General features: G+C 37.9%; 1 protein-coding gene across 2 annotated transcripts in view; it reads left to right on the top strand.

Moving 5' to 3' along the window:
* The first annotated feature begins 385 nt into the window (after positions 1-385).
* The window catches only part of NECAB1 (N-terminal EF-hand calcium binding protein 1), a 258,938-nt gene continuing 244,539 nt past the window's right edge, over positions 386-14,784 (top strand). The window contains exons 1-2 of one of the 2 annotated variants that reach the window (XM_072603594.1): positions 386-845; positions 8,812-8,836. In XM_072603594.1, the coding sequence (XP_072459695.1) occupies positions 747-845; positions 8,812-8,836 (124 nt within the window). In that variant the 5' untranslated portion in view covers positions 386-746. The remainder of the gene's footprint in view (positions 846-8,811; positions 8,837-14,784) is intronic. The other variant, XM_072603595.1, reaches the window with a different exon arrangement.

The following is a 14,784-nucleotide window of genomic DNA, read 5'->3' as shown; positions in this document are numbered from 1 at the left end:
AGGTAGGTACTGGAAGGGGGCAACTAGGTAATATAGTGGATGAAGCACTAGGCTTAGAATCAACAAGACTCATCTTTCTGAGTTCAAATCTGGTCTCAGACAGTTAGCTGTGTGACCCTAGGAGAGTCACTTTACCCTGCTTGCCTCAGTTCCCATCTGTAAAACAAGCTGGAGCTGGAGTAGGAAATGGCAAGGCACTCCAGTATCTTTGCCAAGAACCTCGTCCTGCCCCAATAGGGTCTTGAAGGGTTGAATATTACTGAAAAGACTGAACAACAAAAAGCAAGTGGAAAGAGGGCAAGGAATTAGCTAACAGGGCTTTTCTGCTGACTTGTCTAGTGGTCACCACTTGGGAGTCAGAGAAGCTGTGAGGGAGAGGATCACGTTGCTAAATGAGTCAATGAAACTGACACTGGCTCCTACAGATTGGGGCAGAGGAGAGAGAGAGAGAGAGAGAGAGAGAGAGAGAGAGAGAGAGAGAGAGAGAGAGAGAGAGAGAGAGAGAGAGAGAGAGAGAGAGAGAGAGAGAGAGAGAGAGAGAGAGAGAGAGAGAGAGAGAGAGAGAGAGCTGGAAAGTGAGCTATTGCTGTCATCAGATCTCAGCACAAGCAGCAACTCTGATACTCAAGAGCAACAGCAGCTGCTGCAGCGGTGAACAGTGAAGAGTTGCCTCCGCTGCATCCCCAAGCTTAGATCCCACCAGAGCACTCTCACAGCCCTGGTCTTGCTGGCTCCTGTGCCACAGGATGGAGGATTCCCAGGAGACATCACCCTCTTCCAACAACTCTTCTGAGGAGCTCAGCTCTGCCTTGCAACTGTCGAAGGGAATGTCTATCTTCCTCGACGTAAGTACAAATTGGAGGAGTTTCGATCCGAGCAGTAGTACCCCAATCCCCCGTCACCAGCCCCCGCACATTCTTTCACCCTTTTCCTTTCCTGAAACCTCTTACATTTAGTGCTTTGGACTTGCGGAGGTGGGGTACCCAGCGCCTTCTTTGCCCTGGTCGAGGAGAGCCCAGAGGCGAAGACCATAGATTTATAACTGAAAGGGACCCCAGAGGTCATCTACATGCTCTTTTTTTGTTTGTTTAGTTGGTTGGTTTTCGGGAACAGAGAATTATCACAGCTATGTCCTCCAAAGAGAAACCCATAGAGGGAAATACGACACGTAGAAAGTCTTTAAAAATCAACTTTAATAAGGAGCTGTCCAAACCTCCCAGCTCTGGACTATTGCATCCCTTAAAGAAGCTCCAGGGTAAACATTTCCAGGTGCCTAGGCTCTCTCAGGAAGACCCTCTGTGAATCACAGCAACGCCCCATCTAGCGATCTAGTGAGTCGGGAAGTTTGAAAGGGTTTTCTAAGAAGGATTTCTTACAGGGAGACTTGAGTCAACATATCCTTAGCATCCAGTGACCCCTCAACAGCAAATCTCATTGATGCTTGTGGGTCAGGGGGAACAAAAGGGAATGCTACAGAATTAAAAAAAAAATCTGGCTCCCTTCACTGCTACCCTCTACCCTCAGAGAGCAATTACTCTGAAACGAAAGAGTTCAGTTATTGCCAGAATCTTAAGGAGGCATCCTGCTAATTCAGTGTGACAACGGTTCTTTGTACTGGGCTTTCTTTATATGCAGTGTTTGTTGTCACGCCTTTTCATTTATCTTTCTTTCTGTTGTTCTAGCTATGATTTCTTTCATGGAGTCTCTTTGTATTCCACCTGATGTTCCCCCCGCCCCCACCTCTCCAGACCTCATGTTAATTCTCCTTCCCTTAGCTCTCAGTATTATTGTTGTTGTTTTCTTGCCTTCTACAACATGATTTTTCTTTCTCCAATAATTTCCTCCTTTCTATTTTTACTTTCCTCTTTTTAGTTTTGTTTTGCTCTTCCCCTCATCTCTTCCACCCATCCCTTTTCTTTGCCACCCTTTGCTTCCTTCCTTGCTGTTTCATGCTTTTATTTCTGGTATATTAACTTTGGCCTTTCTTTGTTTGGTAATCTCTCTTACATCTTACCTCTTCTGTTCTGTTTAATTTTGTTTATATTACCTTGTTCTTTGCTCTCTCTTGTCTTCCAATCTTTGATGATTTTCCTTTCCTTTTCCTCCTCTTTTCTCCTTACTATTTGCTTTTCTCTCCCACTTTTCATCAGCATGGACCCATCTGGGCTACTTCTTCATGTCCCTCAGTTGTCATTTTGGCTTTCTATCTCCCACTTCTCCATTCCTTTCCCAATGGAGGGTGCCAAACTACAAAGTATTTGAATGGTCAGCCCTAGGTGTTGTCTTCTTTCTCAATGTAAAAAATGTTTGCTGAATGGAATTAAACTGATGGAAAAAGTGGATAAGCAGAGTAAAGAGAGCTGTGGCATAACAGTGTTCTAAGCACTAACTGATTTTTTAAAAAATACTGGAGAGTAGATGACAAGGTAGGAGAATAGAAGCAGTTAACAAGTCTACTGAAAGCTGCCTTATTACAGGACTATAGATTCTTTTGCTCAGGAGTGGGAATGAAGTGATGTGAGTTTTCAATACAATGATGAGAATATTCAAGGGAACAAATTTTTCCATGTTTATTTAAGCAAATCAAGTTGTTTTATTTATTTATTTTTCCAATGAGAGGAAGTTATAGCACTGATCAGGATTTATCTTAGGAAAATTATGAACAAGGTATACAGTTTGTCTTTAGAGTTTCCCAATCGTCCTTTTGTCAATACTCAGGTAGGACCCTCCATTATGGGAATGCACTGAGGTGGGAATCACACTATTTTCTAGGTCTTTTACCTCTCTTTTTAGTTTCATTTAATTTTTTGTTAACTTAAGAAGAGTGCACAGATTTCCTCCTTCCTCCAAAACTTATCTCTCCTACCTCCTCAAGTCTCTCAGAATTCTATCCTCTGCTAGTTGAATGAGTTAATGAGATAAACTAATACATGATAATATGGCAACTATTATATTATCTTTTCTAAGTTTAAGGCCTTCCTGAGAAGCCCTTAGGTAAGGAATTTGTCTCTGAGAAAAGAGGGAGGTGCAACAAAGTTTCAGTCACTGTGGCAGGAAGATATGTTTTATGTTGGTGGACATTTCAATGCCTCTTAAGTTAAATCAAATAGGGTTTTGTCCATTCAGTCTCTTTGTAGAACTAATATCATCTGTGATTCAAAGACATGAGAAAGAACCTTCATACATTCTGACCTTACCTAAGAAATTAAGGGATTCAGTCTGACTTTTTTCTAAGCAACAAATAAACCCTGTTGGTAGAACAGAAATGGAATTAAATGATATCACTGGAAGATCATTCTTTTTCGCAGACACAAATCTTGGCTAAAGTGTTTAAAAAGATTGTTTCTTCAAAAAAAGAAGGAAGTTAAATATTATTCATTTCTTATGTGATTAAATTTTTCAAATGTACTGAAGTGCTAAAAAATGTGTGTGTGTGTGACAGAGAGAGAGAGAGAGAGAGAGAGAGAGAGAGAGAGAGAGAGAGAGAGAGAGAGAGAGAGGAAGAAGAGGAGGAGGAGGAGGAGGAGGAGGGAGGGAGAGAGGTGAGATTGCGAGAGAGAACTGAGTACTGGGAGACCTTAGTCTCAGTCCTGGCTTTTCCACTAATTCATAAAGAATAAAGCCATAATTAATAGACTAAGAATAACACCCATCCAGTCCAGCTTAAACTACAGACCTAATTGACCTAACATTATCTTTGTTAAATAAAATAAAATACCATATAACCTATAATCTATTGACATTCACTGTTCACCAGCAAAGTACAAGGTTCTGCACAATATGTTTGGTGATTTGCTCTCCAATAGAAGGCTTTGCCTGCCCTTTAAATGCATTCTTTGTGATTTTGATGGGAAGTGCAACATACTGGTGGAATGGGGATCAGGAATATGATCATTTTGCTATGGAGAACTTTGTTAAATTATTGTTTCTTGATCATAAAAGCATATAAAGGTTAGTTTTATGAATCCTCTTTTATTGTATCCTTTGTTTTGTTCTAGTCTTTTCTCTTTTGGGGAGGTGGTGGTCTAGAAATGTGATTTCATCAATACTAAGAATTTCTGGTATGGAAGTTCCTTTCACTAATACAAATCAGCAATTGTTCTGCAATTTATAGTCTTAGAAACATGGTACATTGAGAGATTAAGAGGGTCAGGGAGCCTGTGTGTGTCAGGAAAAGAGCTTGAACCTAGATTTTCCTAACTCTCAGATCTGTTCTATCTACCACTACCTCTCTGTAGAGTGTACATGGGTAGTATCATTTAGTTGTTTCTAAATGGAGTAGGAATAAAATATATCTCAGGCTTTTATACACAAAGCCTGTATATTTAGTTTTTAAATTATTTAAATTTTATTGTTTGCCATTCATTCAAGTTGAAATAAATATATCCCTTAGACTTTAATTTAAATGGGTGCAAAATTTATTGTAATGACATAACTAGACAATTGTTATTGTCTCTCTCACTGTGAGTTCCATTTATAACAAGGAGATAGATATTGAGGCAGTTTTTCTTTCAGGACAGAGTTGTTTATCTTGGGTTCCCTATCAATAATTCAACCAAAAGTAGTAAGTGATCATATAAAGTAAAATAAAACAGGCAAAAATACCAATCAACTATACAAGGGTTATACACGTGTCATTTTATAAATTAGAATCAGTTTTCTAAGGCATATATAATTAACAGACATTAAATCAAACAATTATAAAAGCTGATTTAAGCAATTAAATCTTGCTGAGTCTCTTCCTGATAAATCATAATAATCAAGCCCCCATTGTCCATAAATACTTTGGAATGTTTAGTAATGGATTTTAAATCAGTCCTCAAACCTGGGCAGCATCCTAGAGGTGAGATTGTTAAATATGTATAGAAAAGATGGACAATCACAGTAAGGGAATCTAAACTGGGTCTAAATTGTTGGGTTTCTTGAAAGGCAGGGAAGATGACTTTGCTTTATCATAGAGAGGAAAAGATAGTAACTAGCCATTTCCTCTTACCTGCCATAGCAGCATTCCATGTGGACATATCAGACTATGTGTCTGGTGATCTTGTGCACAAGAGAAATTCCTTTAGAATCATTATCTTAATAGTGAAATTGTGAGGAAGAAAACAGTAACAAATCTAGGTCCATTTAGTTTTGCCAGTTCAATTTCTAAATGAGTTGCCACATAAAGGCCACCATCTCTGCCACATTCCTTTCTTAATATGTACATTTTGAAGCTTCTTAACAGTGAACAGAATATAGCCTAAAGGAACATCTCCTTCACCAGAACTTTATTTTCTGGGTTCCACTCACGCCTCTTCATCTCGCAGAAGCCTTCTCACCCTAGATGTTCTGTGATGATCACCAGGCGGGCAGGGGGGTCTTTCTCTGAGTCACTATCAGAAAGATTCTTGCCAGAGTCCTCTTTAATAAGCTGATCCTTCACCTGGAAGAAAGTAATCTACCTAAGAACCAGTGTGACTTTATAAAGGGCTGATATGGTGTTTACTGCCTAACAACTCCAGGAGAAATGCCAGGAGCACAACAGAGGTCTGTGTAGTTCATCAATCTGACCAAGGCCTTTGATACTATCAGTCATGAGAGTGTGTGGAAGATCATGGTCAAATTCAGTGATCCGGAGAAGTTCACCAGTATTTGCCCCAGTTTCATGATGGTATGCTTGCACAGGTTCTGGATGATGGATGACTCTCATGTTTTCCCTTTCACAAACAGGAGTGAGCAGGGCTGTGTGCTTGCTCCCATGCTTTTCAGCATGATATTTTCAGTGAGGTTTTGGTTGCCTTCAACAAGGACAAAAATGGAATCAAGGCCAGCTACTGAACTGATGGTAAATAACCCTACTTGAAAGGCTGTAAGTCAAGACTAAAGTGGAAGGAGAGTTGGTGCATGGCTTTTTGTTTACAGATGATTGTTTATTCAGTGTAGCCTCTGGAGCTAAGATGCAACAAAGCAGGGATTGATTCTCTGTTGTTTGTGCTAATTTTGGCCTAACGATTAACACCAAGAAAACAGGTTCTCCACCAGCCAGCATTGTACCATCCATGTATGGAAACATGAGTTATAGCAAATGGAAAACTGTGTCTTGACCCCAACATAGTGATGCCATTTTGGTCCTTTTTGAGAGCAAAGGACAACCACCAAGCAACTGTAGACCCTCATTCTCTAATTCTTAATCCCTATAATTGCCTGACCTCTCTTTTCTCTGGATTTCTCATGCAGTCAAAGTTTCCAAGGTATTCATTCTAGGCTCTCTCTTCTAGATGGTTTTTCCTAGACAACATTAAGACTCTTTCTACAAAGCCCAAGCCATGAACTATCACAATATGCATCAGTGCAGGGAATGACCACTCCAAATAAAATCACAGATCCAAGGTCCTTTTTTTTGTCATAGACCATCCAGTACCACCTGACATTGTGAATCACCCAATCCTTCCTAATACCCTTTCCTCCTTCCTTTTTTCCTACCATTGCAAAGTTCTTCAACTTCTCTGACTACTCATTGGTCTCTTCTGGTGGCTTTTCATGGTACACTGGAAAAAGTACTAGCTCTGAAATCAGAGGATCTAGGCTCAAATACCACCTCTGATGATTGCTTCCTGTTATCTTGAGTAATTAACTTAACCTCGTTGGGTCTCAGTTTCCTTATCTATAAAAATGAGGAGATTGGACTATAAGCCCTCTGAGGTGTTTTGGATCTAGATCTATAATGTTGTTATATGTCCCTTGAATTTACATGGTCTTCCATGATTCTGACTTCTCTCTTACATTTTTTTCTCATAGGAAAATAGATCTTAAAACTGCAAAGAACCTTAGAGACTATTTGGAGCAAACCTCTCATTTTCCCAATAAGGAAACTGAGGATAAGAGAGATTAAGCTATTTTCTCATATTCATATACATGGAACATAACTTGGATGGCATTTGAATTCAAGTTCAATAGACTAATGGTTTCCAAAGTGACCTCACAAAGACTTGACATGCTCCCAAGTGATACATGACCAACTAATTGGAGGATGGGTTACATCCCATACTCCTCATGTGAATCTCACATTTTGTTTTTAACATAACCACTCTATCCCCTTCACCCTTTATCATCTAATACTTCTCCATTTTTCCCATTGGCCTCCTGTGACTGTGTATATTCTCAGTTTCTCACCTTATGCTCCAAATGTTGTTATAATATAACTCTGATCCAAATATCCACACTTACAACTGTGTAGGTACCATTGGGAAGATTCCCTTCATCTTCAACCACCAGCATACCAACATCTTGCTCTTCAGATAGTGTTGTGGCTTGTAACAGATGCCTTTCAGTGGCATCTGTACTTTAGGAAACTGACCATCAGTAAGAGTATGCATACTCTGCTTTTCATTTTTAGTGAGTTTCACAGAATAAGAAAGCATGATTGAATTGTAATCTACATCACAGCTCTAATTACATTATCTTTCCTCCCAAACCTACCTCCCTTTTGATCCTCCTCATTTCTGGGGAGGACACCATCATACTTCCAGTCACCAAGGTTTGCAACCTTGGCATCAGCCTCAGTTTCTCACTCTCACTCTCCCCATCAATTTATGATCAGTTGCCAAATTTTGTCATTTTTACCTCCACAAAAATCTATCCTATCCACTTTTCTGTACTCATATAGCCTTACTCTAGCTCAGGTTTTCATCACCTCTCATCTAAACTACTATAATAGCTTCCTATTTGGTCTCCTTAATTCAAATTTGTTCTCAACCCCAACTAATACTCCAAACAGCTGCTAAAGTGATTTTGCTTAAGTTCAGATCTGATCATATTATTCCCTATTTCATAGTACATGGTAGGTGCTTAATAAGTATTTATTCCCTTCTCTTCCCTTTTGAAGGCCGTGGGGTTAGATAGATAGACAGATAGATAGAGGTATAGTTATATGGATATATAGATCCATATGTGTGTATGTGTGTATAAACACATATGTACTGTGCATATATACACATATAAAATAAGACTCTAAATCCCCAGCTCTAAATATATGATCTCATGAATTCTTTCCTCATCCTTTCTTCCTCTTCAGTTGTCACCTCCCCCAGGAATCTCTTTATCACATCCTAACTTCTGCTAAGTTAAAGTGATCTCTCTTCAACTTTTTCGTAAAACTTCTAGTCTTTATCATACCCTTCTCCCTTATATCATGGTTATTAGTGTGTTTATATATCTCCCTTCCCATTTAGGCTGTAAGATCTTTGAAAACAGAGTCTGATTTGTATCTATAGACTTACTTGATTTTTAGTACATATTTCTTGAATTTAATATTTTGAAATATTGATTAATTGCAGAGTAGTGAGTCAGAGGCAGAACTGAGCAACAGTCTGATTCCTAAAACATAGTATTTCTAAATAAAATGTTAACCATTGGTGCTTAAAAGCTTCCCCCCCCAAAGACTCTTGTGAAAATAATTCTGAAATGTTATTTCCACATGATTGAAATTCTTCTTATATAAAATGGGAAGTTATATGAACAGTAGGAATACAGGATTAACTGAATAAAAATATGTTGGGTCATCAGGGAATTTTCCTTGAAGGGTATATTTTAAATTAGGAACTAGCAGAATGATGCAAAGAGATAAAGATGTCATCTGACATATCCATAGGCCTCTTTCCTGCCTACTTTTTTTGTCTCTGATGCCAGGTGAGATGCCTTTCTCTAAATTTAGAATTAGTGAGGGTTTCAAAATAGCAGACTGAAATATACTTTAACTTATAGTTGAGTACTTCCTTTATCATGTCACCTATAAAAGTGGTAATTCTGTTATGTCCTCTTTCTTTCTAGATACTGAGAAGAGCCGACAAAAACGGTAAGACCAAATGGTTTCAGTTCCTACTTTTTCTATCTCCTTTTTTGTCAATCATGTCATAAAGGGCACTAACCAAGTGGAAAACAGAACCTAGCCCATTTGGAACATCAATCACTGAACCAGTATAGTTAGATCTAAGGATTCATGTTAAAGTAGGAGAAGTGTTACATTTTACTTCAGGAGAGACATGCTCCCTGGAGCCTGTGGTCCATGAAGGCCATTGCCACTGGCATTTTTTTCTATTGTATCTTAAATATATTTGTAGAAAAGTAGAAGGATCTGGGTGAAGATCAGAAGAGGGGAGTTTGAATCCTTATTAATTACTACACATGTGACCTTAGGCAAGTCTGTTCATAAATAACTGATGTTTATATAACATTTTAAAATTTGAAAAGTAGTTTTCATGCATTATCTCATTTGAGCCCATAATAACACTGGAGGCTACAGGTATGAGTAACCTAATTTTGCAGATGAGGAAACTGAGACTCAGAGAGCTTAAGACTTGTCCATGGTCACATGATAAGTGTCTGAGACAGGATTTGAAACCCAGGTCTTCCTTCCTCCAGATCCACTATATCAGTTTCTTCACATGTAATCATTGCTTTTCTAGCTATATCACATGATTTTTGATGGATAATTGCCTTTAAAACTATAAATTATATATACTATACACTATATACTTGGAAGTTAATATTTTTGTTGGATAAGCGTAGAGACAGTTGCTCAAGGGCTGCCACTGAATGTGTGGGAGAGTTCCTGGAAAAGTGCATGATGACTCCCCTTATCCATGACAGTGAGAAGATAAACGCTATAGGGAATTATGTCTGATAGCCTAATGTAGATGGTATTACAATTCAATTTCCATTTCAATTATTGTCGAAGACCAAGCCAGTGTAATAAATACATTTTGATTGTTTTAATGACCCTAAAAACTGTGTTTTTCAAAAAGTACCCTTCAGCACTATAATACTGGCTATGAGGTTATGGCTTATTATTAGTGTAATGCTAAGGCCATGAGAGGACATCTTAAAGTAAATTTTGGCAGACTGGAAATGTATAGAACCGCTTCCTTCTCACAGAATCTCATATTCTGCCTGTGCATAGAAACTACTGTCAGAGTGCAGTTCTGACGTACTTCACTAGTCCTTAAGCACTTTGATGAGAAAGATACCGGTCCATCACTATACATTTCAGCACAATTAGCAGAAATCACTCAGAGAAGCAACGGATCAATAATTTTTTGATAACTGAACTATTTCTTCCGAATAGAATCTTTTCCCAAGCTGAGTTGTAGAAACTGATGCTATTGAATCAGGGTACATTTTTAAGCCAAATTAGTGGATTCATTTTTATTGTCAGGTAAAGGTGAACTGTTAAATTATTTTCCTATCCCTATCCTTCTATATGGTATTGATTGACACCAATTAGTCTTGTCTGATTATTCATCCTCCAGTCAGCCCAAGGCATAAAGTGATTTAGGGCATCTCACTTGATCTGTGTTCTTCTTCTTCACAATGTATCTCCTGTTATATCATATTATTATGTGGTCCTTTGTGGTTTCCCATGGTTCTTCAAGATTCCTCATCTATTTTTTGAAGCTTTTCTTAAAATTTGATGTTCAGAAATGATCATTCTCCCAGAAGTGGTCTTACCAGAGCAGGCCAAAGGACTGCCACTTCCCTTATTTGAAGCACTTCTGGACTGAACTTGTGATTTCATTGGTATTGGGAATTCCCAGTAATACCCTTAACAGATACAGATCAAATGCGTCCATAACTTATAGCCCAAGGGAATAGTCTGGGGGTACTGTGTCTTGCCTAGTCAATATGAGTCAGAGGTGGTAACTAGACCTAGGTTTTCTTAATTTTGAAGCTGACTTTCTAAACTGTGGACAGCATTATATTGTCTCTAGATATGCTAGATACTCTAGCTGCCAGCGCAGCCCAAGATATTGACTTTTCAAGAAAATTTTTGCCTATGTTGCGATTTCATCAGTGTGGGAGATTCTCCAGTGAGGAGCATCCCCTCTCATGATAAATAAGCACTATCTCTACTTCATTTTCTTAGAGTTCCCTGGGTCACTGAGAGGTTAAGTGACTTCCTAGGGTCTTACCACCAATATGGGACAAAGGTAGGATTTAAACCCATCTTTCTGATAGCATGGCCAGCTTTCTATCTACTATATCATATTTCTATTTTTATAAAAATGTTAAATAGCATAGGGTGAAGCACAGATTCTGGGTCAGTGTGGTAGGAGCTTTTCTCAAAATCAGTCCCTCAGTTGATGACTACTTCATGAAATTAGTCACTCAACAATCTAAACCTGACTTTGAGATTTTCTATTTTATTCATAAGGATAGTGCAGTATGACAGATGTTTTTAAAAACTTTTGTAATTTGGTGAATTAATTTTATGAAAGTTAGTAACTAATTTCCAATAATGGCATCCCACACAAAGTCAATTATTTTTTTAAAGAATAGATAGTACCTTAATTGAATTCAATTCAATATACATTTTTGACATTAATTAAGTACTGTGCTAAGGAGCCAATGATAGATAAGACCCAGCTACTTTCCAGGAACTGATGCTGTATGTGGGTGAGCAGAAATATCATGCACACAACAGGCACATAACACAAAGCAGGGCAAAAGAGAGATTCAAATGTGCTCTAGGAAATTTTGGGTGGAATCAGAACACTTTCAGATGAGGGGATTTGGGAAGGATCCTTAAGGAGTCAGCATGTTTAGTTTGATACAGGCTTAATGGATGTTTAATATTAGTGACAGTAGTTCAGTTTAGTTGGAAAGTATGAAGAAGAATGAAGTGATCTTGGGCTGAGAAGGTGGGTTAGAGACTTAGAAGACAGACTAAAGAGCTTATCTTTTATCTCAAAAGCAATTGGGAGCCATAGAAGGTTTTTGCAAGAGAGTGATCAAAATCTATAAACTGTGAAGATCATTTTCTCAGATTTGTCAAGGGATGCATTGAAACAGGAAAAAAACCATAAGCAAAACCAGTTCCTAGATTATTGCAACAGTTTAAGGAAAAGGTGTTGTAGGCTTGAACTCAAGTAGTATGAATGAAAAAGAGGGGATGAATATGATAGATATTTGTAGGCTTGAACTCAAGTAGCATGAATGAAAAAGAGGGGATGAATATGATAGATATTTGGAGGTAGAATGACAAGAGTTAGCAGCTGATTGGATGTGGTGGATGAGGGAGAGGGAGGGTTCAAAGAATATTTTAAAGTTTTGAAGTTGGATGACTAAGATGGCAATGCTGTCACCAGAAATAGGGAGGTTGGAAGGAAATAGAGAGTGGGAAGATGAGCTCACTTTTGGACATATTATCCTTGAGACAGGCAGTTAGTGGTACAGTGAATAGAGTTTTGGGCCTGAAGTCAGGAAGACTCATCTTTATGAGTTCAAATCTGGCCTCAGATACTTAACTAGCTATGTAACCCTGGGTAAGTCATTTAACCCTGTTTAACCTCAATTTCCTCCTATGTAAAATGAGCTGAGGAAGGAAATGGAAAACCATTCCAATGTCTTTGCCAAAAAAAATGGAGTCACAAAAAAATCAGACACAATTGGAAGAAGAACTGCAAAATACTTGAGAGGCCTATAAGATAGCCAAGAGATGTACAGTGAGCAGCAGTGATGTGGGATTCAAATACAGTGCATAGATTTACTGAATATTTAGGTTTAGTAATTCTTATTAATGATAAAGGAGAAGAAATATATATATAATCACATATATTAAATATCTGTTACATATGAATATACATATACAAAACATATTCATATATATTACATATGTATATATACCAACATCATGGGATGATGGCAGTAAGAATGAAAATTTAAGTATAAGAAAGGCCTGAACTTGTATGTAGTGGATGAAGCCAGCAAATAGCAAAAGAAGGGAGAAATCAAAGATGAAAGATGAAGTCAGAGAAAAGGAGAAGTTAAAGGAAATGGAAGGAAGGAGAATATGAATTATGACAAAGAAAACAGGGAGATGTGTGATCAAGGATGCAAATAGATGAAATTAATTTACTATTGAGGAGGACTGTTTTATCCTCTGAGACTGGAGCAGAAGAGGAGAGGATTTTGAAGTAAGGAAGAGGAAAAATGGCAGAAGTCATGGTCAATGACCAGTTTTCAGTAAACTAGGTTGTGGAATCATCTGCTAAGAGAAAGCACAGTGAGGTGAGGTTGTTTCTTGTTTCTCCTGTATTCTTGAAGAGGTGAAATTTGTAAAAAAAAAAAAAAAAAAAAAAAAAAAAAGGAGGGGAGGGTTGAAAACTACCCTTATAGGGATGTTAAATGGAGACATGGATTTGTGGTGGGCCCAATTTTCATTCCTCAAACAATGTTTCTGGGCTCAGGAGTATGATTTGAGAAAGTATATGAGGGACATAGCTCCCTGCTAAACATATCCCAAAGAGGTCAAAGATAGAAAGAAGGGTCACTCATCAACCAAAATGTTTATAGCAAAAAAAATTTCTGGAAACAGAAAAACTGGAAGCAAAATGAGTGTCCATCAATTGGGAATGTATAAATAAATTGTGTTGTGAAATGATGGATATAAGGAGTCCCCAGAGGCATGGGAAAATGTGCAAACTAATACAGTGAGGTAAACTGATACAGGAAAATAATATACATAATAATTAGAACAATTAAACTGAAAGAACAATAAAGCTAAATTGAACATTGTGTAGTTGTAAAGACCAGCACACAAATGAGAAAAACTTTTGTTGAAAAGATGGAGGGTGAAATGTAGTATATGTTGTCAAACATGTAATGTCTGACATTTATTTCATTGAATTTTTCCTTTTTTATTTAAGTATTTTATTTTCTTTTATGTATTTTTTGTGAAGGAAAGTTCACAGGATTCACTAGGTGGGGATGGAGGGGAAAGAATATCCAAAAAGTGATATGAAAACAAAAACCATCAATATAGCTTTAAAAAATTAAACGAATGAAAGGAGTAAACTGTGGTTAAACATTACAAAAGCATAAAAAGCCAAAGGACAAAGGTGGAGGTCAAAGACATTGATCACAGCATCAAGGTTGTAATGTAAAAGTAAGGTCAGAACAGGAGTGTTGAGATAAGAGATGGAAGGGGTCATGGAGATGAATGACTTTCTGTTGATTTTATCAGTGGAAGGTAAGAGGGTATGTTTTATACATAGCAACAAGTGGGCTAGTGTGGCTAAATCTTAGAGTATGTGGAGAAAAAAAGGCATAAGAAGATTGCAGAGTAGAAAGGGACCAGGTTGTAAAGCACTTTCAGAGAGGGAATTTGTATTTCTGTATTTGCTACTAGAGATAATAAGGAGACACTGGAGTTTGTTGAGTTGGAAAGTAGCATCATCAGACCCCCTTTCCAAGGGCCCTTGAATTATACCTGATAGAATAATTACCTAATCTGTGTAACATGATGTAAGAATGACCATGGTCCCATATTTCCTCACCCCCTGTAAATGTCATCATTATTATTATCAATTGAAGAAAGCCTATAAAAGATCATTCTGCAGTCACATCTTCTCATTTCTGCCTCCACATTACTCTATCTCCTCACATGCAACCCTTGCTCTAGTTCAGATCCTCATTACCTCTTGCCTTGACTATTGCAATAGTCTTCTAATTCATCTTCTAGCCTCATTCTCACTACTCCAAAGCATCTTCCTTTCAACTGCCAAAGTGATTTCCCTAAACCATAGGTCTGATGATGCTCGTCTTCTACTCAATAAACTCCCGTGTCTACTTATTATCTCTAGTAGCAAATACAAATCCCTCTCTGAAAGTGATTTACAACCCAGCCCCTTCCTACTTCTGCAGTCTTTTTATACCTTTTTTTCTCCACATACTCTAAGATCTAACCACAACTAGTCCACTTGTTGCTCCTTGCACATGCCACTCTCCATATGCAGTCCCCATGGC

Source organism: Notamacropus eugenii, chromosome 4, assembly GCF_028372415.1.
Source record: "Notamacropus eugenii isolate mMacEug1 chromosome 4, mMacEug1.pri_v2, whole genome shotgun sequence".
NCBI lineage: Eukaryota > Metazoa > Chordata > Mammalia > Diprotodontia > Macropodidae > Notamacropus > Notamacropus eugenii.
The sequence above is the reverse complement of the archived record's forward strand: the minus strand, read 5'-3'. Positions and strand labels throughout refer to the sequence as shown.